Source organism: Humulus lupulus, chromosome 2 (assembly GCF_963169125.1).
Source record: "Humulus lupulus chromosome 2, drHumLupu1.1, whole genome shotgun sequence".
Classification (NCBI taxonomy): Eukaryota; Viridiplantae; Streptophyta; class Magnoliopsida; order Rosales; family Cannabaceae; genus Humulus; species Humulus lupulus.
The window spans coordinates 1,863,514-1,890,698 of NC_084794.1; the positions used below are offsets into that span (position 1 = coordinate 1,863,514).

The 27,185-nt window shown below is 32.0% G+C and overlaps 4 protein-coding genes across 4 annotated transcripts; 3 read left to right on the plus strand and 1 right to left on the minus strand.

Annotated features, from left to right (window-relative positions):
• The first annotated feature begins 527 nt into the window (after nucleotides 1-527).
• Nucleotides 528-3,020, plus strand: LOC133816835 (probably inactive leucine-rich repeat receptor-like protein kinase At5g48380). The gene is made up of 2 exons (XM_062249136.1): nucleotides 528-1,677; nucleotides 1,774-3,020. Exons 1-2 carry the CDS (start codon nucleotides 808-810, stop codon nucleotides 2,860-2,862), a joined length of 1,959 nt encoding a protein of 652 aa, XP_062105120.1. The 5' UTR covers nucleotides 528-807; the 3' UTR covers nucleotides 2,863-3,020.
• Nucleotides 3,021-4,205: 1,185 nt separating this feature from the next.
• LOC133816836 (protein REPRESSOR OF SILENCING 3) lies at nucleotides 4,206-7,102 on the plus strand. The gene is made up of 3 exons (XM_062249137.1): nucleotides 4,206-4,661; nucleotides 5,013-5,348; nucleotides 5,441-7,102. The coding sequence occupies exons 1-3, from the start codon at nucleotides 4,227-4,229 to the stop codon at nucleotides 6,560-6,562; spliced, it is 1,893 nt and encodes a 630-aa protein (XP_062105121.1). The 5' UTR covers nucleotides 4,206-4,226; the 3' UTR covers nucleotides 6,563-7,102.
• A 150-nt stretch (nucleotides 7,103-7,252) lies between these two features.
• LOC133816837 (acetolactate synthase small subunit 2, chloroplastic) lies at nucleotides 7,253-13,374 on the minus strand. The gene is made up of 12 exons (XM_062249138.1): nucleotides 13,058-13,374; nucleotides 12,655-12,868; nucleotides 12,139-12,222; nucleotides 11,606-11,674; nucleotides 11,230-11,313; nucleotides 10,480-10,629; nucleotides 9,507-9,593; nucleotides 9,107-9,211; nucleotides 8,891-9,013; nucleotides 8,283-8,435; nucleotides 8,040-8,105; nucleotides 7,253-7,657 (listed from the first exon to the last, which is right to left on the minus strand). The coding sequence occupies exons 1-12, from the start codon at nucleotides 13,276-13,278 to the stop codon at nucleotides 7,574-7,576; spliced, it is 1,440 nt and encodes a 479-aa protein (XP_062105122.1). The 5' UTR covers nucleotides 13,279-13,374; the 3' UTR covers nucleotides 7,253-7,573.
• Nucleotides 13,375-24,305: 10,931 nt separating this feature from the next.
• On the plus strand, nucleotides 24,306-25,333 carry LOC133816838 (uncharacterized protein At4g14100-like). Its single transcript, XM_062249139.1, has 2 exons — nucleotides 24,306-24,443; nucleotides 24,569-25,333. Exon 2 carries the CDS (start codon nucleotides 24,597-24,599, stop codon nucleotides 25,284-25,286), a length of 690 nt encoding a protein of 229 aa, XP_062105123.1. The 5' UTR covers nucleotides 24,306-24,443; nucleotides 24,569-24,596; the 3' UTR covers nucleotides 25,287-25,333.
• Nucleotides 25,334-27,185: the final 1,852 nt, after the last annotated feature.

Consider the following 27,185-nt stretch of genomic DNA (forward strand, 5'->3'; position numbering starts at 1 on the left):
TTATTATTTACTCTTCTCACCTACTTATGTAAGTTAAGTCTAAACCATTAGTAAGGTTTTTTTTTTTTTTCTGTATAAATACTTATAAAAATGATGAGTTTGTTAATGTTATGATGTGTTAATTTAGAAATCTTTCATTTTGTTGATATGCATCATTTATTTAGGATTATTTTTAGTGTTCAATGTGAGGATGTTAACTAACTAAGGAGATGTCTTGAATCTTGTTTGAAATGTTTTTATTGAATTGAATTGCCTTTGAAAAGTGTGAGTAAATGATGGGGTTTTGTTTTGAATCTTATCTTGATGTTTGGTATTGGTGCTAACAAAGACCACAACACATGCCTTGCCCAATGGCCAATGGCCACGTATGTGTTGTGTTTTGTAGATATTCAATGAAAGAAACACATCATGACCAAGTCACCATAGACCAATAACCAGTCTTTGGTCCATTCCATTACCACCAACAACAAACAAAAAAAAGCATTCCAAGCTAAAAGACTTGAGACTTGACTAGTACACTAGTCCTCCCAATCCCAAAGTGTTCTCATTTTCCAACCCAAACACGCTTAGATATTGACTTTTAATGTACTGATGTTTCCTGCCTCTTTCTCAGCTCCACTTTTTCCTTCTTTCTCACTACTACTGCCATGGACTTAAGAGGGTCTTCTACGTTTTCAGTGTTAGGATTTTACTATTAAATCATTGGACCATTTCATTATCTGGGTATACATAGCAAAAATCTGAGATGAAATAGTTGTCTGCTGCTATCTTCTTTGGCTGGACCTTGTGTCTCTTTTTTGGTTTTCAATGAAATATCTTAGGCTTATTCTGGGTTTGAGTAGTAAAGATGTTGATGCTTTTGCTTTTACTATACTCATAATCTGGTCATTGACTGGGATCTTGCTTGGTACAACCATTACTCCAACACATGCCAGTTTGAGTGATATTCAGTGCTTGCAAACCATAAAGCAATCTCTCAGTGACCCTAATCGCTACTTGAGCTCTTGGAATTTCAACAACAAAGCCCAAGGCTTCATCTGTAGTTTCTTAGGTGTGGAGTGTTGGCACCCAGATGAGAACAAAGTTCTCAACATTAAACTTTCAAACTTGGGCCTTGAGGGTCAGTTCCCTCGTGGCATCGAGAAATGCACCAGCTTGACAGGCTTGGATCTCTCTGGCAACAACTTATCCGGGCCTATCCCTTCCAACATTTCCTCCAAACTCAACTATGTGACATCTCTTGTCCTCTCATCCAACAGGTTTTCTGGTGAGATTCCTCTTAGCCTAGCAAATTGTACTTACTTGAATGTACTTAAACTTGACAACAACCAGTTCAACGGAAGCATTCCTTTGCAACTCGGCCAGCTCAGTCGGATGAAGACATTTAGTGTGGCCAACAATCTCTTGACAGGGCCAGTGCCTTCTTTCCAAAACAACACCAACATCACCGCAGATGACTATGCCAATAATCCAGGACTTTGTGGGAAACCGCTGGAACCCTGCCCAGATTTAAAGAAAAAATCTCAATCTGGGATTATTGTTGCTGCTGCTGGTGGAGTATCCTTAACAGCCATTGTTTTGTATTACTTTTCGCCTAGAGTTATGAAGAGGAAGAAGGAAGATGATCTTGAGGGTAACAAATGGGCCAAGAGCATCAAAGGAACCAAAGGCATCAAGGCAAGTGTTTTAACAGTTTTTTTCCATTGTGTTTAGTTTACTGGTGAGAGTTTTCACATCTTGTTACTAATTGAGATAGCTGCAATACGATTTCAGGTGTCATTGTTCGAGAATTCAGTTTCGAAAATGAAGTTTAGTGATCTCATGAAGGCTAGTAACAACTTCCACAAAGACAACATCATTGGTAGCAGTGGAAGAACTGGAACAATGTACAGAGCAATGCTTCCTGATGGTCAGTTCCTCATGGTTAAGAGGCTGCAAGACTCTCAACGTTTGGAGAAAGAATTTGCTTCCGAAATGAACACACTGGGACGGCTCAAGCACCGTAACTTAGTTCTTATGTTGGGATTTTGCTTGGCAGAAAAGGAAAAGCTTCTGGTGTACAAACACATGGAGAATGGAACATTATATGATCGACTACATCCTTTGGAATCTGAGGTCACCAGCAGCAGCAGCGGTAGCAGCATGGACTGGCCATTGAGGCTTAGAATAGGAATTGGAGCAGCCAAAGGTTTGGCATGGCTTCATCATGGCTGCAACCCTCGAATCATCCATCGAAACATCAGCTCGAAATGCATACTGCTGGACAAGGATTTTGAGCCAAAGCTATGTGACTTTGGGCTTGCAAGGCTTATGAACCCAGTTGACACCCATTTGAGTACTTTTGTGAATGGTGGGTTTGGTGAGTTGGGTTATGTGGCTCCTGAATATCTTACCAAGTTGGTGGCCACTCCAAAAGGGGATGTCTACAGCTTTGGAGTGGTTCTGCTGGAGTTGATTACAGGTGAGAAGGCAACTGGCGTGGTCAGAAATAGCCAAGGTGGTGGTGGTGGTGGTGGTGGTGGTGGTGGTGAGTTCAAGGGGAGTTTGGTGGAGTGGATTAGCCAACTCTCAAGCGATTGTGCTCTCCAAACTGCCATTGACAAAGGTTTGGTGGAGGAGGGTTTGGAGAATGAGCAGACACAGTTTCTAAAAGTGGCTTGTAACTGTGTATTGTCAGCACCAAAAGAGAGACCAACCATGTTTGAAGTGTACCAACTCCTCCGAGCCATTGGTGAGAGATACCATTTCAGCACAGAGGGTGATGAGATGTTGGTACCATCCAACACCATCACTGGTGATGATGATGATAATAATGAACTTATTGTAGCTCAATCACATGAATTATCATTGCAACTTGATTGAGGCCTAAACACTAAATAATACTAAATTGTACTAGAGCTGTCTTTAGCACAATATGTGTGTTTCTATGTGTGTATATACACGAATACACAGAACTATGAAATTTTGTCTCAAATTATATAGTCACTGCATTAATATATTTCCTAGGTTTTAAAAATTAACATTTGACCCTATATATGTTTACTATGTTTTTATTATGATATACGTATATAATGTATACCATTGGAAAAAATATATATTCCATTAAACAAAGCTATAATCACATATAGCAAAATACTAAAATTTATAAACTATTACTTTACAAATAGGAACTTACTCAATTATTACATGTGTTTTACGGAAATATAACTTTAGTACCCTTGATTACAAATACTAATATGATATTCTGAATTTGCAAAATTAGAATAAAATAATGATCAAGCTTAAATTTGGTAACAAATGATAGGGTATCAAAATAGTATATTTTCATAAATAACATGATATCATTTTATATTGGTTTTCAAATTAGAGATACCCTAATGACTATCATTTTATAAGAACTTTTAAATTACAAAATATTTAATGATTATTATCAAGAACTTAAAGTACCAAAATTATAGCTTGTTAAAACACACTTGAATAATGGATACTTACCCTTTCAAATAATATACTAGTAATAATATGTGCACTAAAATTATGTACAAAAATATTACACCAAAATAATAATTTCATTTAACCAATTAAATTTATATTAGGTGGCACCAACTGAACACCTAATAATTAAAAGGATTTATACATTTTTGGACCCTGTGTTTTGTCTCATTACCTGTTTGGACCTTGTATTTTGACAAATTATTTTTTGGACCCTATGTTTTGAAAAATAGTTAAAATAGAACCCTAAACTCAATTTTGATAAAGAAAAAATTGAATATAACAACACAGTTTTTAAGCAGAATGATTTTATTTTTATTCTGAATTATTAGTTTGGTAAATTATTTGTAATTTTAGTTGAGAAAATATTGACCAAAATCGGGTTTAGGGTTCTATTTTAACCATTTTACAAAACATAAGGTCCAAAAAGTAATTTGTGAAAATACCAAACAGGTAATGTAACAAAATACAGGGTCCAAAAAAGTATAAATCTTAATTAAAATAATCACAAAATTTTACACACAAATAGATTTTAATAAAAACAATTTTAAAAAAATAAAATAAAGATTGCACTACAAAAATAAATTATTTTATACACTAATGTTGATACATACTATTCCAACTTAAATAATAAATACAATTTAATATTAGAAAAATACGATTAGAATAGGCCTACCTAATGGGCCTTATAATATTATGAGGAAAGGGTTGAAGTTGAGAGTGTATCGTTTGTTGGTATGGAAGAAGAGAAGAAAGTGAGGATCTACGTGGGGGGCTTGGGGGAATCGGTGACGGCGGAGGAGCTACGTCGACTCTTTCAGTTGACGGGCGGAGTGGTTGAGTCCGTCGACTTCGTCCGCACCAAGGGTCGCTCCTTAGCCTATGTCGACTTCCTTCCTTCCACTCCCAAGTCCCTTTCTAACCTCTTTGCCAAGTACAATGGCTGCGCTTGGAAAGGAGGCAAGCTCAGGCTCGAGAAGGCCAAGGAACATTATCTCGTTCGCCTGACTCGGGAGTGGTCTCAGGAAAAACAACAACAAGAAGAAGAAGCTCAAGCCCAAGCCCAAGCCCAAGCTCAACCTCCTCCTCCTCCTCCTTCCCACATCCACCGGAAACAACTTGATCCTGATAACACCAACCTCATTCGCATCTATTTCCCCAGATTATACAAGGTCTCTCCTTCTCTCTTCTATTCTTATGTATCTAAAACATGTTTTTCAACTTATCTAACAAAACCCATGATTCAAAAACTCGCCTTTTTTGGTTCTCATTACGAATTGTAGTATTTAGTATCAATGAGAAGAAAACCCATGAATCAAAAACTCACCTTTTTTTTTCATTTCGAATTATAGTATTTATAGTACTAATGAGAAGAAAACCCATGAATCTTAAACACACTCTTTTACTTTTTCATTTCGAATTGTTGTATACAGTATCGATGAGAGAATGATAGTAAAGGAAAAGGAATAAATATGCGTACATGAACATGATAAATAATGCTATTGTTATGGTTGTTTGTACAGGTGAAATCTCTGCCTTTCAGCGGAAGTGGTAAGCACAAATATAGTTTCCAGCGAGTTGATGTTCCTTCTCTTCCAAAGTACTTCTGTGATTGCGAAGAGCACTCTTTGTCTGTACCTGAAAATGAGAAAGACAAACAAGTTGCTCATGTAGAGTCAGAGAGTGGTGGGATCAATGAACAAGAGCTTGACATAATGAATAAAGTGATGAATAGCCTCTTTCAAAGCCAAAGCCAAAACCATGATCAAGATGAAGATGAAGATGAAGATAATCTCATAATCAATGTTGTCACCAAAGACCAAGCAGTCCCTTCATTAGGGACGCCACAACTTCGTCAAGTAAACACACTCTTCAATTGCTTTACTTCTCTCACTCTCCTCTATTTCTTAACTCTAACTCGTTGTCTCCTCTGCTATATCTGTCACCATAGGAACCAAGACCGAAAAGGGGACCTCTTCTGGACGTGTCTACAGTCAAGAAAGGGAATGATAAGGAGCCACCATTCAAAAAGAAAAAATCACTTGTGAATGACAAAACCAGTGGAAAAGAATTTGAGTCTCCTGTCTTGGAAAATAAGGAAGGTGCGCTTGGCGGTTCAAATAAGTCAGCTAAACACAAGTCAAGTGCTTCCTGGACTCAGAAATCTTCATGGAAAGAACTTCTTGGTGATAGCAAGAGAAGTTCATTCAGCATTTCAGAAAGTTTGTTCAGTACTACTTCGGCTGAGAAAGTCCAGCCAAGTTCAGATACTTCTCCTGATATCCCAGACTCTGATAACAAAAACAACAACATGGAAACAGATGGGGAATTGGAAAACACATCGTGCATCATGAAAACAGACAAACTAATAGCAGAAGAAGAAGCTCAGCCTGATGACAAAGAGGACAACCTGGAAAGAAATGGAGAATTGGAAAACACACCCTGCAGAATGAGAATAGAGGAGCTAGTAGTACAAGAAGCTCAACCTGCTGACAAAAAAGACAACTTGGAAAGAGATGGAGAATTGGAAAGCACACCCTGCAGGATGGAAACCGAGGATCTAGTAGGACAAGAAGCTCAACCTGCTGACGAAAAGGTTGTTTCAAATCAGATAGGGAGAGGCGCTTTTTGGCGGCATAAATCCTCGTGGACACAATTGATTGGAGAGAGTAGTTCATTTAGCATTTCACAAGTAATTCCAGGTGTCACTGCCAATCAACAAATCACCACAAAGCCCAAAAATCCGTTTGTTGCCAACTTTGCCAATGCCAAGAATAATGACATAGTACACCCTACTAGAGAAGTCGGTCCTAATGTTTCTGAAGTGGGGAAGGAAAGGGATGGATCAAGGAGTACTCAGGAGGAGAAGCAACAAACGGTGTTGGGCAATAACGAGTCATCTATGCTGATGTTAGAAGAAAAAGGTGATGTAGCAGCAAAACAAACTTCTCCAATGAAAGTTGAGATAAGTAGCACTTGCTCATTTATGAGAAGTGCTACATCATTGAAAGAATGGGCAAAAACGAAGGCTGCTCTCAGTGGCTCACTGAAAAAACAAGGCACCCCAAAGTAGATTCTTTTCTGTTTCGTTAAGGTATTTTCAAGTAATAGCGTGCTTTTAGGTTGATCTGGCACCATTGAGGTTTCTTTCATGCTATTCTTGGTAGAAGGATAAAGTGAAGAGATGAGAAAATAGGAAGGAGCTAGAGATATGTGATATCATCAATTGGTATCAAGTACAGGACAGAGCAGAACGGGAAAGGAAAGGAGGAGAAACATATATTAGAATGTGATGAAGAAAATCCCCTTTACTCAAATCAGCTTATCGCCACAATGGGATCTCTGCTTACTTTATGGCCCTTGTTTTTACTTGACAATATGTTAAATTTAGTTGGCTGTTCTATCAAGCTCTTTAGCTATGCATTGTTGTGCTTGATTGCAATAAGCGAAGATGTATAACATTGTGTCTCACAAATGTTGTGATGGTTTATGGGGTAAGTTATCTGGTGTGACAGCCAGGAATATAGAATGTTTTATGAACATTTACATTGTTAGTTGTTTTGAAGTTATTGGTTATGTATGGTATTGGTTGGCTAAGCCTTTTCAAACTTCAGTTTGAGCTTGGATTTGTAACAATGGCTTTGGCTCTTTTGTGCTTTTTTGTGAAAGTACATTTATCAAATAATAAGCTAACAAATGAATTAGAGATAATTAGGTGGGTGCATAACATATTCTGTACATTATTATCTTTGGCAGTGAAAAATTATAATCAAAATATTTAATTAACGTTGAGAAGATAGGAAGTTGCGTTCACACACCACAAAATCCATCATACTTGAGACTTGAGAACTCCCCTTTAATACAACACTAGATATAATTACATACTAACATAGAACATACCAAGATTACATAAGAAATAAACATCAAAATACTACAACAATGTTACAATAATGGATAGTTTCAATCACACCAAGATTACAACTTCATCTAGAAAAAGTCGCATAATGACGGGAAAATTAGAGATGGGAAGAGGACGGTCACAGAAGACGACAGTCGGCCGGCTAACAAGAAAGCAACTTTAGCATCACAATGGAAGAGGATATCCCCGGAGATAATCAGAATCAACGCCCGACTCCCGCACCAGTGCCACCCTTCCGGTTCTTGCAACCTTCAAGAAACGAGGAAAGAAAATTCAAGTAAACTGGAAAACTAGAAGTTAGTGGTACTTGGCTTATAATAACAATAATAAGTTTCTACTACCTTGATTTTGTTTGTTCAAATAAGGTCAATCTTATATAACTAGGCAGGTCCACCTCGGGTTGAACTATTTAGATATGTTTACTTGGTATGAATTTTAAGCATACTTCATATTTGCATGATATGGCTGCTTAAGGTAGGGAATCATAGATGTTTGTCTCCTTTATGCATTATCAACTTAGGTACTAAGCTGATAGTAAAGTTTAGACCAAATTCTCTTGGATAATTCTCAAGTGGTTCCTCCGTTCTATATGCAATGTTGTTAAATCTAGACAAAAAGAAGAATGACTGACCTCACAAATCCCATAAGGCTCCAATAACTTCTGCAGCGCCACCATCTTGTTCAAATCACCAGTAAGCTATAGCATTACAAACAAACAGACAAACAATTCAAAAAAGAAAAACAATAAGAATAATAATAACACACTTAAGGTAGACCAGGTAATATGAATTTTTTAAATGAGAGATGGTGCTAAAAGTAGGATGTAGTTCCTAAATCTTCACTATTGGAAGACAAGAAAGAAGGTAGACCAGACCTCAAGGGTGATTGTGTGATCAGACACATCAACTGCTTTCGCACGGAAAATGTTGGCTATATCAAGAACATCTCTCCTGGCAGCAGAGTTCACCGCAACCTTTATCAACATCAGCTCTCGCTCAGCAAATGGTAGGTGACTGATATCCCGAACCTGAAGAAACAAAGACCATTTAATTTCAGCTTTTCAGTCTAAATAACAAGTTCCAATAGGGATCATAAAAGTCATGAGATATTATAGTACTAATATGAACATAGATGAATGTTTAGACAAATTGACTACCCTCCTTTGGATTCAAGGCAAAATGAGAAACTTTTACACAAAAAATGTGAATAATGTTACTAATCATCCTTGAAATGCGATAATTTTCTTAGTTCATCAAGATGTGACAAATATTGACTAAATAAAATAAATGTCTTTTGACTGGGGGGAAACTGCCTTGATGGGCTTAGGCGAGATCGACATGGAAGGGTTCAGACTGATCAAGCTCAAACCATTAACATTAATTCATATAATCAAAACATGGTGGATTTTGGCTTCTGTACAGAATTTGGCTGTATATGTTTATCATCTAACTTAGCAATTCACATGCCAATTCAGAACCTCACCTCATGAAGGTCTACTAACTTGGAAAGCTGCTGAACCAACTTGGCAATAGAGTCATCAGTACCAGGAACAACAGTAGTAATCCGAGAACGCCCCTCCACTTCAGCAGGCCCCACAGCCAGGCTCTATGATTGCAAAGTGTAAGACAATTATCGTACATGTAAGATTATATGAGTAATATACCTAAAAATATCTGCATAAATAGAAGATCAACCGACCTGGACGTTATACCCTCTTCGAGATATTACACCAGTAATTAAGTTCAGTACTCCAGGGTAATCATTGACAATCATACACACAGTGTGTGACCGAACACCAGTTGACTGAAACATTAAATAGAATATCAGAATGACCTCAATATCAGTTTTACAAATGCTATTGCTTTTACTGGACATAATTAAAATGGAGTTCTTAGAGCATTTATACTGGTATTGCTTCTGCTTTGAATAGATTTTAACGGAGTTTGCTTAGAGCATGCAAACACATGAACTGATCACACACGGAGCTTCCATAAGACCCTTTATGGCATTTATTTGTGACATAGGTCTTTTTATTTGGTATAATAACTATGACATAACTACCATGTGGTGGATTTTATAAAGCCAATACAAAACTTACATCTTCATCGTAGAGAACACCCCAGTGAGCATCAAGAACTTGATTCACCATATAGTCTTCATACAGCTCAACAGGATAAACATCACCCTTCAATGGTGAAATGAAAATCAAATAAATATTCAACACTATTCGCTATGAGTAGAAGTTTTACAACTTACAAAAAGCTAGATAGTTCTCAGTAAGTAATGTATGACAGTCATATTACATAACGAAGTCGATTATTATTAGCTCAAGAGTATGACGTAAACATGTGCCCGGCCATCAACTCATCTTGATGTCAGCAAATATAGTGACTTCTATTCTGATGAATTATAGATTGCATTTTAATGTCCAACTGTTCATTTTAGCTGGCCCAAGCTTGGACACACAAAATGATTAAATATAAGGATAAAGGATAAGAAAATGATTAAATAAAGTTATAATATGAACCACAGGGAAGCGGATATGTATGGAGAAGCAAATTAAAACCATTTATCAAAGAACATACTAAGTTATTTGTCAACAATTTAGTCCATCCATTTTCAGTCAGCTAGCATGTCAAAACAAAAGAACTCTTTTTTTTCAATTATGTAATATTTAGAAATGATTTTTTTTTTTTTAATTTGTGATCCGGGTTTACCAGTAAAACTTTTGAAAACCTTACTGGTGAGAAAAGAGAATAGGACCATAAGTCTATTATAATCATCTCCAACCATCTGTACCATAATAACACATCAAAAAGGAATTTAATCAACTATTCTTCAAACAATAGGAGAAGCAGTTAACAAGTTTTCAGTTGAATATTAATGATGCAGAATTTATAAATGTTAATTTCAGATAAGCAACCATATTAACTATCTGGTGTAAAAACATAATTTGCATGGTTATATGGGAAATTTACTTATCCAACTTTATTCATGACAAACAAAAATAAACAAGCATTTACATTTTAATAGTCGCCGGGTAGAATTGGCTGTCAAACAGAATTACTTACACTCGATGATATATTGGCGTCATCAGGTGAATGACTTGTTTTCTCCACAACATCATTAACAGTAACTGCACTTTCGAGATCAGGATAAGAAGCTGCAGAAAATCTCCAAAATGGAGCTGTCTCACCCAACTTTTCTCGTCTTAAAGCAATCTACAAGTGAAAAAAAATCAACATCAGAAATGACATATGCATTACATTGTATAGCAAATTATAACAGGTAATGCTTTATATGGTCAGTACTGACCAGCATAACTTAATTAGATTCTCGACACCTGCATACTCAAGGAGCACATGTTAAGTATGATATAAATTCTTGAACTTCCATACAAGTAATCACTAGCCCAATCACCAGCCACTGGACCATAGCATGTGCTCATGAGTAATCTGTAAGACCTTTCACTTGAAACTGTGTGTGACACATGAGTCCAATCCTGCAGAGGTTTATGCTAGTATCTACCCACTATCGAAAAGGGCACTCATTTAGAGTTTTATGTCATAATGCTGACAGTTACAGCCTAATAGCGGTAGATGTTGAGAAATTGAGGATGTCATTCATTTATTTCAGATTATGACATCTGGAATTAGTAAAAATAACCATATTATATGATCCCCAAGGGCCACACACATTATAATAATCAATTTCTGAAGCAGTGCAGTATAATTATGTTAAAGTTAAGGTAGTAATGTTACTACATATATGTCCTCTTATACATAAAGACTAACGTGCAATTAATATTGTGAGCATCTAACCTTTCCAGTTCTTGCAAGTTCTTTGATTCCAAACTTCATCAAGTTTCTTTGGACAGCAACCATTTTCCCAGGATCTCCGGTGACCTGACATCCATACAAAGTGAGCTCACATTAACCAAGTATGAAAGCCTGAAAAATCCAGTACATACTTCAAGTACTTTCATCATTAGGATTCACTAAGTTCTAGTCCAACTACAAATATAGAATTTATTGAGATGATTTTCAGGAATGATGTTCAATTTCTGAAACAGGCTGTCTTGCTAATGTCTGGGAGTTAGTGATTATAATAGTTGAACCTATGTTTCCATTACTCAAATGCACTTCCATTTTTAGAGCCATAACCATTAAAAAAGCAATAGGTCTTGTCAAAAATCACCTCAATCGTCAATGAATGTTCAGCAATATCCACAATTCTTGCCCTGAAGATGTCCACCAACCACATGATCTGAAAGAGAAGAAGAAAAACACAAAACTAATAGAAATTTTGTATCTAATCCAACACTTACTTTTATTCATGGAATTTATTTCTTCTTTGCTGGGAAGAAAAAGGAAGTATTATTCGGTGAAAAATGAACAGCATAGCTATGGATTAGAGTCCCCCAGAAAGAGAAGTACAAAAAGGAGTCACTATCTTAAAGATGGTAGAGTTCAGCAGCAGGACCCAGAATTTTTTTATAAAAAAAATGAAGAAGAAGAAGGAATCCCAATCCCTTGCTAAATCAAAAAACAAATAGTAATGGCCTTGAAAGACATAAGATTCCTAAGAGCGTAGTTTTCATAAAGACCATTAGACAATTATCATTCATAGACTATTTAAATGGTGAAACATGAGATGATCAGTTATATTTGCAAGTAAGAGCAGCTCATTTAGGTCAGACATTTAGCCGAATGACCTATATGTATAATTACCTCTGTTTGAGTACTTGGATCTGCATTAAGTTTAATAAGCATCAGTTCTCGCTCCACTTGTGGCTCCCTAGAGATATCTTCCACCTGATAATAAAAATAAAAAAAAGAGGCATCACATAACAGAATACCATATGTACAGATATACAGTTTGAGTTCCAAGGGATGAAGAAGTTTGAGCCTAATACCACAATTTTGTCTCGTATGAACTTGAACAAATAAATATTTAAAAGCTCAGCAAGCACCATAGTTCACTTTGAATTATTATACTAAAGCTTCAGCTTTCAGTATAGTAACACCTCAAAGATGGAAACACCATTTTAAAAGTCTCAACTTACAATAACACCTTTGTGTGAAAAGCAGCCAAAACTAGATTTCAGAAGAAAGTTTTCAGAGATGAATCACAAAACAAAAAAAAAATGGCTTTTTCAAATAAATACAAGAGAGAAACAGAAACGTGGATTGATGAGGAAATAATACAAAAATTTAGGCTAAATGACCCCCCCAACAAAAAAATACCTTGATGACATTGACAAGCTTGTTGAGCTGTTCCACAACTTGGCGCAAAACATTCTCAGTTCCAGACACAACAATGGTAAAGAGAGCCTTGTCCGTGTTCAACCCAACAGCAAGGGATTCAATGTTGTAACCCCTCCGAGCAAAAACTCCTGCAATTCGGTTTATTATTCCACTCTCATCCCCAACAAACACAGAGATTGTATGGCGTTTCACCCTGAGACCATATTATACATATAAATAAAAATATAAACACAAAAAAGTATATAGTCTGTTCTTAGTAAGCAAGCAGAATGAGGTAGCTAGCTGCTAGGACTCAAACGCTGCAGGTTTCTAACAAAACATAAACAATGCGATGGGGAGTGATAGTGAATCAAAGTTAAAAAAATTTAGAGGTACTACTGACTTAGAGATAGGGGAAGATGGTGGTGGTGAGAGTGGGGCAGTGAGAGAGACGGCATTGTTGTCAGTGGCGGAGAGAAGTAGGCTGTTGAGGTGAGAGGTCCTGGTGCGTATGGGTGGCCTGGGATGGCCCAAAAAATCGAAACTTGTGGTGAACCCAGTAGGGAAATCCAGTTTGGAAGTGAGTTTTTGGGTGACCATGGTGGGAGGTGTGACGGCTGTCATGGTGAACTGGGCAAAGACTCTTCTTTTTTCAGAAAGGAAGTAGAATTTGAGAAGAAGAGAAAAATAGTACAAAGTGAGTGAGTGGAGTTATCAATTCATTCATATTTTCATCTTTGGGGCTTCCTTATTTTATATCTTTTTTCTTGACTTGGCATTACTTCAATCCACTAACACCACTCTCACTATCAGTGTCTAATTTTTTATAATATTTTGAAAAAATTATTAAATAATCTGTGTGACGTAAATTTATAATTTTTTACTATTTATTTATATATAACGAAATATTATTCATTAATTTATAAATATTTTATTATTTTTTTATAAACTTTTATGTATATCTTTTTATATAATAAGTGTGTAGATAAAGAAAATTCTTGGTTTTAACATTTTTTTTATTTGTTTAATGTTAATTTTAACAGAATATTCTTATATTTAATGGTAAATAAAATAAAATAAATAATTAAAAAAATTAAAATAAGATATTTTTTAGATATTTTATAATGATAATTATTTAAAAATAATAAATAATTAAAATATAATATTTTTTAGATATTTTAGAATGATAATTATTTTAAAATAATAAATAATTAAATAAATTAAAATATGATATTTTTGAGATATTTTATAATAATAATTATTTTAAAAAATCATATTTTTTATAACTTAAATAAAATTTAATTAAACTTAAACTAACTTATTATAATAATATCATATTAAATATATAATATAATCTATTGTGAATTAGCAACAAATTGCTTTTTTTTTAAACTAGCAAGAAACTTAAATTTAAAATTTAGTATAATATTTAATATTACATTAAATATATAATATCTTATTGTCACTCCAAATTTAAAAACTAGAACAAACATAAACTTAAACAAAAATAAATAAATTATTTAATTAAAATAAGATATTTATTTCAAAATTTATATGGCATTAATATAAATTTAATAAAAATAATTAATAAATTCTATAAATAAAACTAAGCAAACGTGCAAATTGCACGTTGCTTGTATCTAGTATATATATATATATATATGAGTGTGATATTATTATAATTAATTATTTTATTTCTTAAAATGAATAAAATATTTTTTTAAATAAAATATTTAAATGATGTAGAGAAAAAATAGAGAAGCTGATGTATGATATAATGTAAAATTTTGAGGTAAATTATAAAAAAAATATGTTTTGGTAGGGTATTTTGTAATACACTTTTTCTATAATATTTAGCTAAAACTCACAAAAAATCTTTCATCAGCTCATTTATACATATATTTATAATAATTATACACAAACTCCAATTAATACATATCTACATTTACATAACATTTATATATCATTTATATAATATTTTAATATTATTATTTTTCTTTATAAGCTTTCTCACTCCCATTTAGTATATATATTTATTATTTCTTTTTTCTTTTTCAATTATTTTATTTTATTTTTATTAATAAAATATATTTAAAGATATAATATTTAAATGATGTAGAGAAATATATAGAGAAATTGATGTATGGTATAATGTAAAACTTAGAAGTAAAATAGAAAAATATATGGTTTGGGAGGAATTTTAAAGGATAAAGTAAAACATCCATTGGGTCCTCTAAAGACTAAACTACACATAACAAGTCTTTTTTTCTACTAATTAATGACTTTGCCCAAAGCAAAGACCTCCAATCGTGATTTTGTTTCCGGATAGAAAACAAAGGTAACATTACCGTGTTACATTTACTTAACTAGTTACATTTATTAAAATTATATATAAGCACTCAGCCATCCCATTAATTAAAAAAAATCATTTTTAAAAAGGTATTTGCGGCATAAATACCTAATATTTTACACTTGTTATAGTTAAATATCTAATTTTTTATTTTATGACAAAAATACTCAATGTTCAGTATATGTTAAAGATCAATAGCTAATTTTTTTTCTTTGCGGCAAAAATACATAAAGTTGTTAAAACATTACTTTTGGAACCGATAAGCATATTGACTAAGCAGATATTTGTCACTCTCTAATGGATCCATCTCATATTTATTTTTTTTTTAAAATATATTTTAAATTAGAAAAATGAATTGAAAAGACATTTTAAATTAATACAAATTTAAAAAATACATATTATGATAACAAAAATACCTAAATTACAGAGTGATTAATATATGGTGAGTCAACACTTAACAACTCTAATAGATAAGGTATTGAAAAGAAAAAAAAGTTTTAAAAACTTTAGGTATTTTTGTCGCAAAGAAAAAATATTAGTTATTTATCTTAACATATACTGAACATTGAGTATTTTTGTCGTAAAAATAAAAAATTATGTATTTAACTGTAACAAGTGTAAAACATTAGTTATTTATGCCACAAATATCCATTTTTAAAATTATTTCTAACACTTTTTCTCAATTTTTTTTACATTATTTTTTTTAATTCAATCATTTTATTTTATCTTATTTTTATAATTTTTTTTTTAAAAATAATGTATAATTTTTAGAAAAAAAAATTCTTATTTCAGCAAGTTTTTATATTTTTTTTTCATTTTTTTATTTAAATATTTAAAACATATATCATTTATATGTATTTTTTAGAATACAAAAAAAAAGTAAGCATGTTAGACCAAAATTTTAAATTTAATATATTAAAATTATTGTCAAACACAATTTCACATATGTCAATTTTATAGCATAAGGTTTATTAATTTGAGTTCGACTCATCCAAGATTATAATAATAACCTCTTAATTATTATCATTTTTTTATTTAAAGGAAAACATTTTGATTCAAATTATGATGATATTAATTACTTGTTTAATTTTGGAAAAATTTTGAGGAATTTGAAATTGTGACTGTACTGAGTAAATTTGACTGACTGAGCTGCCTACATACATTCTTTATGAAGGATCAAGTCACTTGTAGTTCTAAATAGATTTTTTGGGAAATGAGTGAAGTAATTCCAGTAAATAACCATTCATAGGAATTCATGGTATTTTTAGAAATTTATGAAATTTCGATAGATGATCATATCATGGAATCATTTAATGTTTTGGAAGTTATGAAAAATTCCGAGGTAAATGACATTTTATGGAATTTTGAGAGTTGTGTTTGATATTTGAGAATTTTGGGAATTTGTGGATCATGTAACTGCACTTAGTTTTAGCGACTAAGTTGCCTACGTATCATTTAGAAGAATCAAGTCAAACGTAGTTCAAAACACTCTTTAGGTGTTTTTGAAAAAAATTCAGGTGAAAGACCTCTTGTTTAAAATTCTTTTTATCATTTGATATGATTTTAGAATTTTGTTTTATATTGAAATCTCTTTATTTATAGAAAATTATTTTTATATAAAATAAAGAGATCAAAACTAATTTTGGCAGATTCTATAATCTGCTCATTTAATTATTCCAAAATTTGGTAGTGAATAATTAAATTTCATATCAGATAATATCTATATACTAAAATTAAAATTTAATTTTAGGGATTTAAATTTTAAAATTTGTGATAAAAACTGATATAGATATTTATAAGATAATATCATTATTTCATATTCTAAATTTCAATTTGAATTTGAAATAGAATTAAGATATCATCTTTTGTTTATTTAAACCTTTTACCATACTCAACATAATGCATTCGTCAAAGTTCTTCAAATTTTAGAGACATGTTTTAACCTTAAAAAAGAAAGTGAAGCATATATTTTGATATGTATATTTGTTCTCCTTGATTGTTTATATCATAAACATCTGTATAAATATAGTCTTAATCTCTTATATATCTTTTTTTAGGAGACGACGAAGATTTATTTGTAGCAATTATCTATCTTCAACTGCCATTTATTTTTTGATTTAAAGAATCCTCCTTAAAACAGTAAAACAGTTTGCTTCTTTACTTTTGGTAAACAAAACTTACGTTTACACATATACAATATATGCATATGAATATGAATATAAATATAAATATGAGTCTTTATTTATTTATTTATTTATTTCTTGGTCTGTATATGGCTATATCCATACACATGCATGTATACTTTGCTTTTGATTTGTTTTGATTGAGTGTGGAAGAATATATGATTTTGCTGTTTATTTTTTTAACTTTCGTTTGGTTTCCATTTTTTTTAACACATATATTTATATATATACTAGATACAAGTAACGTGCAATATGCACGTTTGCTTAATTTTATTTATAGAATTTATTAATTATTTTTATTAAATTTATATTAATGTCATATAAATTTTGAAATAAATATCTTATTTTAATTAAATAATTTATTTATTTTTGTTTAAGTTTATATTTGTTCTAATTTTTTAATTTAGGAGTGACAACAAAAGATTATTGTTGACCCAAGATTTGGCCAACTGACACGGAGTCAGAATATGCTTGATGTGAATTGTTGACGCCGTTTTTCGTCAACAGATAAAAGAATAGAGCACGCAAATAATTTAAGACAATGGCCAAAAATAAACAAACGAATCAAACACGGTTTTTTACGTGGTTCAGCAGTTAAATCTGCCTAGTCCACGAGTCTCTGTTATTAATCTCAAGATTATCTCTAAACGATTCTTTAGCAAGAATTCTCCAGAGTTTTCTCTCAAGGATTAGGATTTCGGTCCTTTACAATGGTGCATGCCTTCTCTATTTATAGAGAATGATGCAGAATACTATCCCACATATTTTGGGTAGTTACTCTTTTGTGAATACAAATAAATGGCTTTAAATGCCAATAATCAGATATTAAAGGAAACGTCCCCCAAAGATCAGGGGGCGTATAACTGTATTAAATAATATCCCACAATTCTTGGGGATTCACATCAACTAATGAGGACTACATCTCATAGTTATTACACTTGTAGATACTCAAGGTGGTTATGGCGTATCTTCAAGTCTCCAGCATTTCTGGTCTCATGTCATTGGGCGAGCCACTGACATCTCCCGAGCTAACGTTCCTTTCGAGATGGGATATCGAGCTCAAGAACCATACTCCGAAGTTCCTGAAGATGAAAGTGTTCTCGGAGCTACCTTTCGAGATCGAGGTCATTTCGAGATCACCGCTTTCGAAATCATACATCATACTTTGCAGGCTCGACTTACAATCCTAGATCACTAATCCTCACGAGACCATTTGTTGCGAACTCAGCTTTCGAGGTCATATTTACTATGGCTCGAAATCTGGGTATAACATGAATGAAAGTATAAGAAGAACGTAATGACAAAAGGGAATAAGATACAGTATTTTATAGTGGTTCGGCCCCAGGATTTGGCAATGACCTACGTCCACTTAGAATGATATTGATATAGAAATTAGAAGTGTGATCAAAGAACTGGGGTTCAATGAGTTTCACTAATCTCTGAAGAACAATACAAGTTTACTAGGAGAATTACTATAGTCTCTCAATGATTCAAAAGCCAAAAGTCCCCTCCTCTGAGCTATCTCTTGCTATTTATAAGCTCAAGGGGGATTACAAAAGATTGTTACAGATATTATTTCCTGAATAATCGGATACTCAGGAGATTGTGTGAGATAAATTCGGGATTCACAAAGATCTTCCCATTAATGTTGCCGTGTATGCGGAACCACTGACCAGACTGGTCGCAGGTAGGACTGGGTCGTTTACTACCTTCAGCACATCTTCTGGTCGATACTCTAGCCGAACATTTCCAGGTATCAGCCACGTGTCCAGGGATCACTTGCCACGTCACTAATGCGAATTTTATGGATAACAATTATATATTAAATGTTTATTTTAATATTAAATATTATATGTTGATTTTAAATTTAAGTTTATTGTTAGTTTTTAAAAAAAAAAAGCACTTTGTTGCTAATTCATAATAAATTATATTATATGTTTAATATGATATTATTCTAATAAGTGGGTTTAAATTTAATTAAATTTCATTTATGTTATAAAACGTATGACTTTATTATTTTTAAATAATTATCATTGTAAAATATCTCAAAAATATCATATTTTAATTTCTTTAATTATTTATTATTTTAAAATAATTATTACTGTAAATATATGAAAAATATCATATTTTAATTTGTTTAATTATATATTATTTTTAAATAATTATCATTATAAAATATCTCAAAAATATCATATTTTTAATTTTTTTTAATTATTTATTTTATTTTATGTAAGTTTAAGTGTTTACAAACTACCGTTAAATATAAGAATATTCTGTTAAATATAAGAATATTCCGTTAAAGTTAACATTAAAAAAAATAAAAAACCGTTAAAACTAATAATTTCCGTTATCTACACACTTATTATATAGAAGATATATATATATATATATAGTTTATACATTTTTGGACCTTGTGTTTTTCTCCATTACTTGTTTTGACCCTGTGTTTTGACAAATTACTTTTTGGACCCTGTGTTTTGTAAAATGGTTAAAATAGAACCCTAAACTCAATTTTGATGAAGAAAAAATTGAATATAACAACACAGTTTTTAAGCAGAATAATTTTATTTTTGCTCTAAATTGTTAGTTTGGTAAATTATTTGTGATTTTATTTGAGAAAACATTGACCAAAATTGAGTTTAAGGTTCTATTTTAACCATTTTACAAAACATAGGGTCCAAAAAATAATTTGTCAAAACACAAGATCCAAACTGATAATAGGAAAAATGAGATGGTAAAAAAAGAAAATAAAACCATATATATATATATATACTATAGATTCAAAGTCACATTTGACTTTTCAAAAGCCCAAAAGCAAGATGATTTATATATGTATAGCATGTGAGGTTTTGTGGTCCATTCTCACATTTTCTCACATATAAACATTTCTCAAAATAAAAACATTTTCTCACATTTGTAGTCTTTATCACATTTATAGCATGAGACTGATGATTTGACTGGTGTAGTCTTTTTTTTTTTCTAAAATAGCCCATCTCCATTGAATATGGAATATATGTGTATGATTACGCATATATATTTCTTCTAAAAGTGAATTTTTTGCATATGTTTTGGCATACATATATAATTTTTTTTTTGACGTTGCCTGATGAGTAGAGAATTTAGATCAACAACCACTGTTAACTAGATTTCTATATTCTTAGGCTTTGGCTCTGAAATTCAATCGAGATATTAGATTTTGGCAAAGTTTTGTTTTCTTGATTTTAATGTTTAGCAAAATTTATTTTTTTAAGAAAACTTTGACAACATAACCAGATATGAATTTTTTGATTTATTATGTCTTTTTGGCCTTTTGTTGGCAAAGCATATGTCAAAGTGGATCATGAACAACATGAAAATCAATTATAATTTTACGAGAGATTTGGGCAGCATAACAACATGGAGAATTCAGATTTTCTCCTTTCCCCTTTGGTTATATCTCACTTTTAAAGACATTTTGTGCTTATAAAGCCTAGGTCAAAGTGGACCAAAGACAAAAAAAGAAAATCATTGGAAAATAAAAGATGTTTGGAATACCAGGAAGAAAATAGGGGCAAACATTAGTACTCATTTTATAGAAATCCTTGAAGATGAAAATCTTAGGGCGTGATTGGTATCAGGTTAGGAATCAATTTTATGTTTCCAAATACTAAAAGTATGTAGGACCCACAATAATCATGTGATTGGTTAGTTATTTCCTAAAACAAAAGATAATTTTGCCTATATAGTTGAAAACGATAAAACATAGTTTTATGTTTTATCTCTATATGTTTTCTCTATTTTCTAATTTTTTCAGTAAGACTTGATTCTACTGTGTGTTCGAGTATATATATATTTATATATATATAAATATATGGGTGCACTTTTAATGGTTACTACCCATTGATGGTTACTTTAATATTAACTATTGAATTAAAATCACATGTCTATATTTATAGTTGTTAATTAATATTTCTAAAAATAAATTTTGATTTTTTCAAATTTTTGGAAGGGTTACCTGATGAAAAACGTGTATTTATTATAAAAATATAATATTGTAAAATTTTCATTTTTCAAATACATGTCAATTTCTAAATATAGGTAGTGTCTCTCATCAGTTGGAAACAACATTAATTATGACAAAAAAGAACTAAATTCGAAATTAATATAGAAAAAAAATATTTACCTGTTAGTGACTTGCTATACCAAGTCACTGTCTTGCCACATCATCATAATTGTTAGTACCATTCTATGGGTAGTAACCATTGAGAAGTCTTCCATATATATATTCTATATATATATACTGAAGCAATAAAGCACATATATACTGATGCAATTTTATGAATATAATCAATGCACTATTATTAAATTTTACTTAATTAAATCTATTGAAAAATTTAAAATCATACAACCTATGTATATAGAATATATAAAATTAAAATAATATTCAGATTCATTTGAACCAATCACATATTCAGTTCCTATTATATTCTCAAATTTAATACCAATCACAGATTTATTTTTTTAAAACTCAAAAACAGTTTATAGACATTGAACCAATCACATTTTCGAAAATATGTTTTTAGTCACTAAATTCAGATTTTCATTTCAGAATCTCACTTTTAAAAAAATACAGTTTTCTAATCGCGAACCAATCAGACCCTTAACTCTCTGTATTTCTTCCTTAATTTCTCTCTTGTGTTTTGAAAGAGTTTTCTCCTCTTTTCCTTCTCCTCTCTTTTTTTTGTCTGATTTACTTTCCTTTTTATAGACTCTATTTTGCGTTATGCAAATAGTAGTGAGAGTGGAAAATGAGAAAGTTGAGAGAAAAGTAGAGATATTCATCTCCACTAATTTGATTGGTACTAATTTTTATAATAATAAATTTAACAATAATACTATTATATTTTTATTTTATATTATTTTTTTCGTTCAACACATAAGTTGAAAAAAGTGTATATTATATATTAATTTTTAATAAAAATGAGTTGTACTAATTAAATAAAGAGTATCAGATTATGCAAATATAATGCCCCTTAAAAAAAATAGTATGTCATTACTCAAAAAGATTGCAATAAAAATTAAAGCAATTTGACTTCAAGGTTAATGATGTGGTTAACACGCCAAAATATCCTAATTGAGGCACTTAAAACAATTTTTATTCTAGCTTTTTTATGACAATATTTATTGTAGTCATAGCAGGCCTCTTATAAAATTTTTGAAGAATTTAGAATAATTTATAGTGCCGAAATCAAGGTTTAAAATTTATTTTTCATGCATATAAAAAAATAGACACGCATAAAAAATAAAAATTTTGAACCCTAATTTTTGCATCATAAATTATTATAAATTTCTTAAAAATTTACAAAAATTATATTATAACTATAATAAATATCGTCCTAAAAAAAACTAAAATAAAAATTGTTTTAGGTGGCTCAACTAAAGACCCGTCGCGTATAGTATTTTGGCAGCTAGCCCCTTGTATATATAAGCTTTTGGTTAATATTAAGTTTTTGTTCAATTATTCAAAATTCAAAAAGTTAATATATTGTTGACTTTTATTCTACATTTGACACTTTTATTATCATATGGCTTATAATTTAGGGGTCGTTTGTACCAGAAGTTCAAAATAATCCTATTAGTGGGAATATTAAGGAGGATGATAGGATTGTAGGAAAATTTGTAAAGCATGTTTGGTTGTACATGAAAATATTTGGTCCAATTTCCATTAATTGAATTACATTGTTTGGTTGAAATAATATTTGGTCAAATTCTCATTAATCTTATACATTATTAAAAAATAATAATATAAAATTTTAAATAAAACAAATAATTATTTAACATTTGTATTTTAATGTATTTATACATAATTATCAAAATAAAATTATTTATAAAAAATATTTATTAGTTGGTAAACATATATTTTACCTGGGAAATTGGCGAATGAGGAGAGCCCCTCGGAACGTGGCATCCACGCCTTTAGAACGAACCTCGAGACGTAGCCTTGCTGGGAGACATCCACGACCTGAAGGTTGGCTCGGGGCATTCTACGAACATGGCCTCACTCGGAGACATCCTCGCTTCGAAAACAGACCTCAGGGAATGGCCTCACTCGGAGACACCCATGTCTTGGTCGGACAAGGCCGCCCCGAAGAGTTCATACTCTGAAAGCCCCACGAATTGCCTTGTCATCAATAATTTCTAACTGCCACGTGTCTAATGATAGAAACACAGACAACAACTAGTTAGGGTTGTTTGGTATGAGGAGTTCACAATTTTCATACTACTGGAAAAGTTGAAGATGGTAATTTAATAGTCTAGAAATTTTCATCACTATGTTTGGTTATGCAGTGGAATCTTATCTATGATTCATGAGAAAATCAGTTTCTATGTTTGGTTGTCTTAAGAATCTGTCAAGTTTTCATATTTTCATAAAATTAATATAATAATATATTTCATTAAAATAATAATAAATAATATAAGTATAAATAGCAACTGACATTTTAAAAAATTACCAAATTTTTCCTTTGATTATAATTCATAAATAATTTTACTCATAAAATATATTTTAAAAAGAATTGAAACTTGCTCCGATTTCTAGTGCCAGGCCATTGTCGAAGAGACCAATCAATAGCTAGGTTAAGGACTCGAAGCGAGCAAAGGACTTCGGCGAGGGAGACTGGGAAAGGCACGGTGGTCCTAGGTTGCGAAGGACATCAATGGGGGAGGTCGGGGAGGGCACGACAATGGAAGAAGAAGAAAGAAGGGGAGGAAGAAAATTAGTTTTTTTTTTCTTCTTCTAATTGGCTTTAGTTTTTAGGGTAGGGTTTATAATAGTTTTTAATCATAAAAAAGTATTTTTAAAATAAATAAAGCTAATTTAAAAAATGTTAAATTATATTAAAAAAAAAAAGATTGAATGTTAGCAAATCTTAAATCTTGAGTTTTTTTGAGGCAAATATAAAATATATAATATAATATATATATATATATATATGTATTTACGAATGGTTGCTTGAGTTTGCAGAGCCCACGAAAGCCCATATCAGATCAAACAGAGTGTCAGTTGGTTTATGAATGGTTGGGCTGGGCTGGGTTGGGTTGGGTTGTGTTGTAGTCCATAAAAGCCCATGACGGCCCAAACATATTGAGTTCCTCACTCACTCATATCAATTCATTATCCTCCTTTATCTTTATCTGAGTTCTTTATCCTATTATGATTATTATCAGAGAATCGCTATTATTGGACGAGGCAGAGAGAAGACTACTTACTTCGCTAGGTACTATTCTTCTTCTAATTTTCACTTATTTATTTTTAATAAAATAATTCATACTTTTATTCTATTATTTATACCAATTTTTGTTTAATTAATCATTGATGATTGACTGTGTTGTTTGATTAAAGAAAGAAAGAGAGAGAGAGAGAGAAAGAAATGGGTTCAAAATCAAACCTCTTCGTCTTCGTCTTCGTCTTCGTCTTCGGAATTGGAATCGGAATGGGTCGTTGTTCATCAGAATCACCAGAGATCCCAACCCCAACCCCATGGCCGCATCAATTCCACTCGATCCTGATGATGAACTACTCGGGAATACTCCAGATAATAGATCTGTGGTACGACTGGCCCAACGGTCGCAACTACAACATCATCCAGCACCAGCTGGGCAACGTGCTGTACGACCTGGAGTGGAACAACGGGACCTCGTTCTTCTTCTACGACGACCGCGCGGAGAAGTGCAGCTCGGCTCAGCTGGAGGTGGGGATTCTGCGGCCCAATTGGCTGGAGGGGGCCAAGTATCTAGGGCAGAGGGAGGTTGACGGGTTCTTGTGCAACGTGTGGGAGAAAGTGGATTTCATATGGTACTACGAGGATGTGGTGACGAAGAGGCCCGTGCATTGGGAGTTCTACACTGGCAGAAATGCTCATGTCATGACCTTCGAGGTCGGTGCTGTGCTTGAGGATTCTAAGTGGCAAGCCCCTCCTGACTGCTTTGATCATCAATCTCAAACCAAACCCAAACCCAAAACCAAAACCAAAACCAAAACCAATCATCTTCCATTCCCACATTTCTCCATTTCCTCCAAGATGATTCATCGTTCTCACTCTTCCTCTTCCTCTCTCTAAAATGTCAGATGTAATGATCAATAATAATAGGGTTGTACCTTTTATTAGATTGCCTCATTACTCGCGCAACCTTGTTTTTGATAAATTATTTTTTGCGCAACCTTGTTTTTGATAAATTATTTTTTTATAAGTAAATTATATTAATGAATTAATTGAACTAATGCGTGTCGAAAATTAAGTAGCAATGCCTAAATAATTGAAGAAGCCACACTTTCAATCAATACACGAGTAGAACGTGACATGTTTGGTAGCTCAAGATGCATCTTCTTCCAAAAGCTATACTAATTGCAAAAATAGTACGGGTTGTTTGGTTAGAGGTAGAGTAAATATGGTAATTTAAATTTTTTATTTTTTTTTATTTTTATGTTTGCTTCAAATTTTAAGAATGCAAAGTTAATAATTTGTGTCAGTCTCATATATATTTTAAGGTTAAGGTGAATCCGTCCTAAGTCTCTTTACACTTTCTAAGGCAACTCAAAACAAACACATGTATTATGAGTAATGATATGTGCACCTAAAATATAGACTCAAATATTATACATAGTAATGTGGTAGCTTAACATAGGCAATTATATTTATTAAAACTGTAATCTACTGTTCAAAAAGCAGCAACACGTCACAATGTGTAATGTTTGAGTACATATTTTGAGTGCACATATCATTACTCTATCAATTATTTAGCTATAAAAGTTTTTGTAAGAATTGTTTGGTTTTAAAAATAAAAAAGTGTTTATTAATGTTATCTCTTTCTTTCTTTTTTTTTTTTTAGAAACTAAGTTTATTGTAAAAGAGCTTTTGAATAGTAAAAAGACCAAACATTGATAAATTCACTCTAGAGTTAAAAATGATTTTTAGCTTTTAAAAGGCCCAAATGTTTTGAAACCAAACTTCCCATGCACTTTCTATGCAACAAAGTTGAGTAGAACATAACACAATGCATTTGTAAAGTTGCAATATGATTCATCATTCTTTCTCTTTCTTCATGTAAAATATGGGTTTTATTTTTTCGGTTGCAGTCTCCATTCTTTGTATTTTGTAACATTTACGTCAAAAAAGTTGATTTTGTATCAGCTAGTTCCCTAACTTTTTTAAATTGTATCATTTAGGTTCTTAAATGCTATTTTTATTTATTTTTCTTTTAAAATATATTTAAAAAAATACAAAATAAATAGTGAATCATTATTAAAATATTAAACATTTAATTTATGACAATAACAAACATAACATGAGAAAAAATATTTCATGACATTTTTAAAAATACATAATATTTTTTAAATTACATTAATGTTTCATTAAAAATAATATTACTACTGTTGACGCGGTTCTTCGCCAACAGGTAATTAAGAAAATAAGAGAAAATGATTAATGCTGAATAATGAACCGAAACAGATGAATAATCTTAAAATGGACTGATGACACGAATACGTTTTTAGGTGGTTCAAAGATTAAAATCATTCTACTCCTCCAGCCAATATTATTGCTATATTTCTGGTATTCCTTACAAGGTATTTCATTACACAATTGAATCCAACCATTTGCAACTCCCAGGATTTCCATATTTATAGGAGAGGGCACCTGGGAGTTGGTAAGGGGGGTCATCCCGTGACCTTCTTACCTATCATGTCACTTCTGTGACATTCATGATTAATTCCTAAAACCTGACAAATGAAGTGTGGTCTAATCAATAGGTAAGGGAGATAATGGGCCGCACGACCCAACCCAGTCGTGGGTGCCTGAACACGCACGTTCATGCTGCGTGTCCGAGAATTCAGGGATATATCAGACACGTGATGTCTGATATATGCACGTTTACATTGTGTGGTTGACTTTATAAAGGGTCACAGCTTCCAACTCCAGCCCGTGCCTCGAGCTGAATGCCTTCTTGACCTGCAGTCTTCA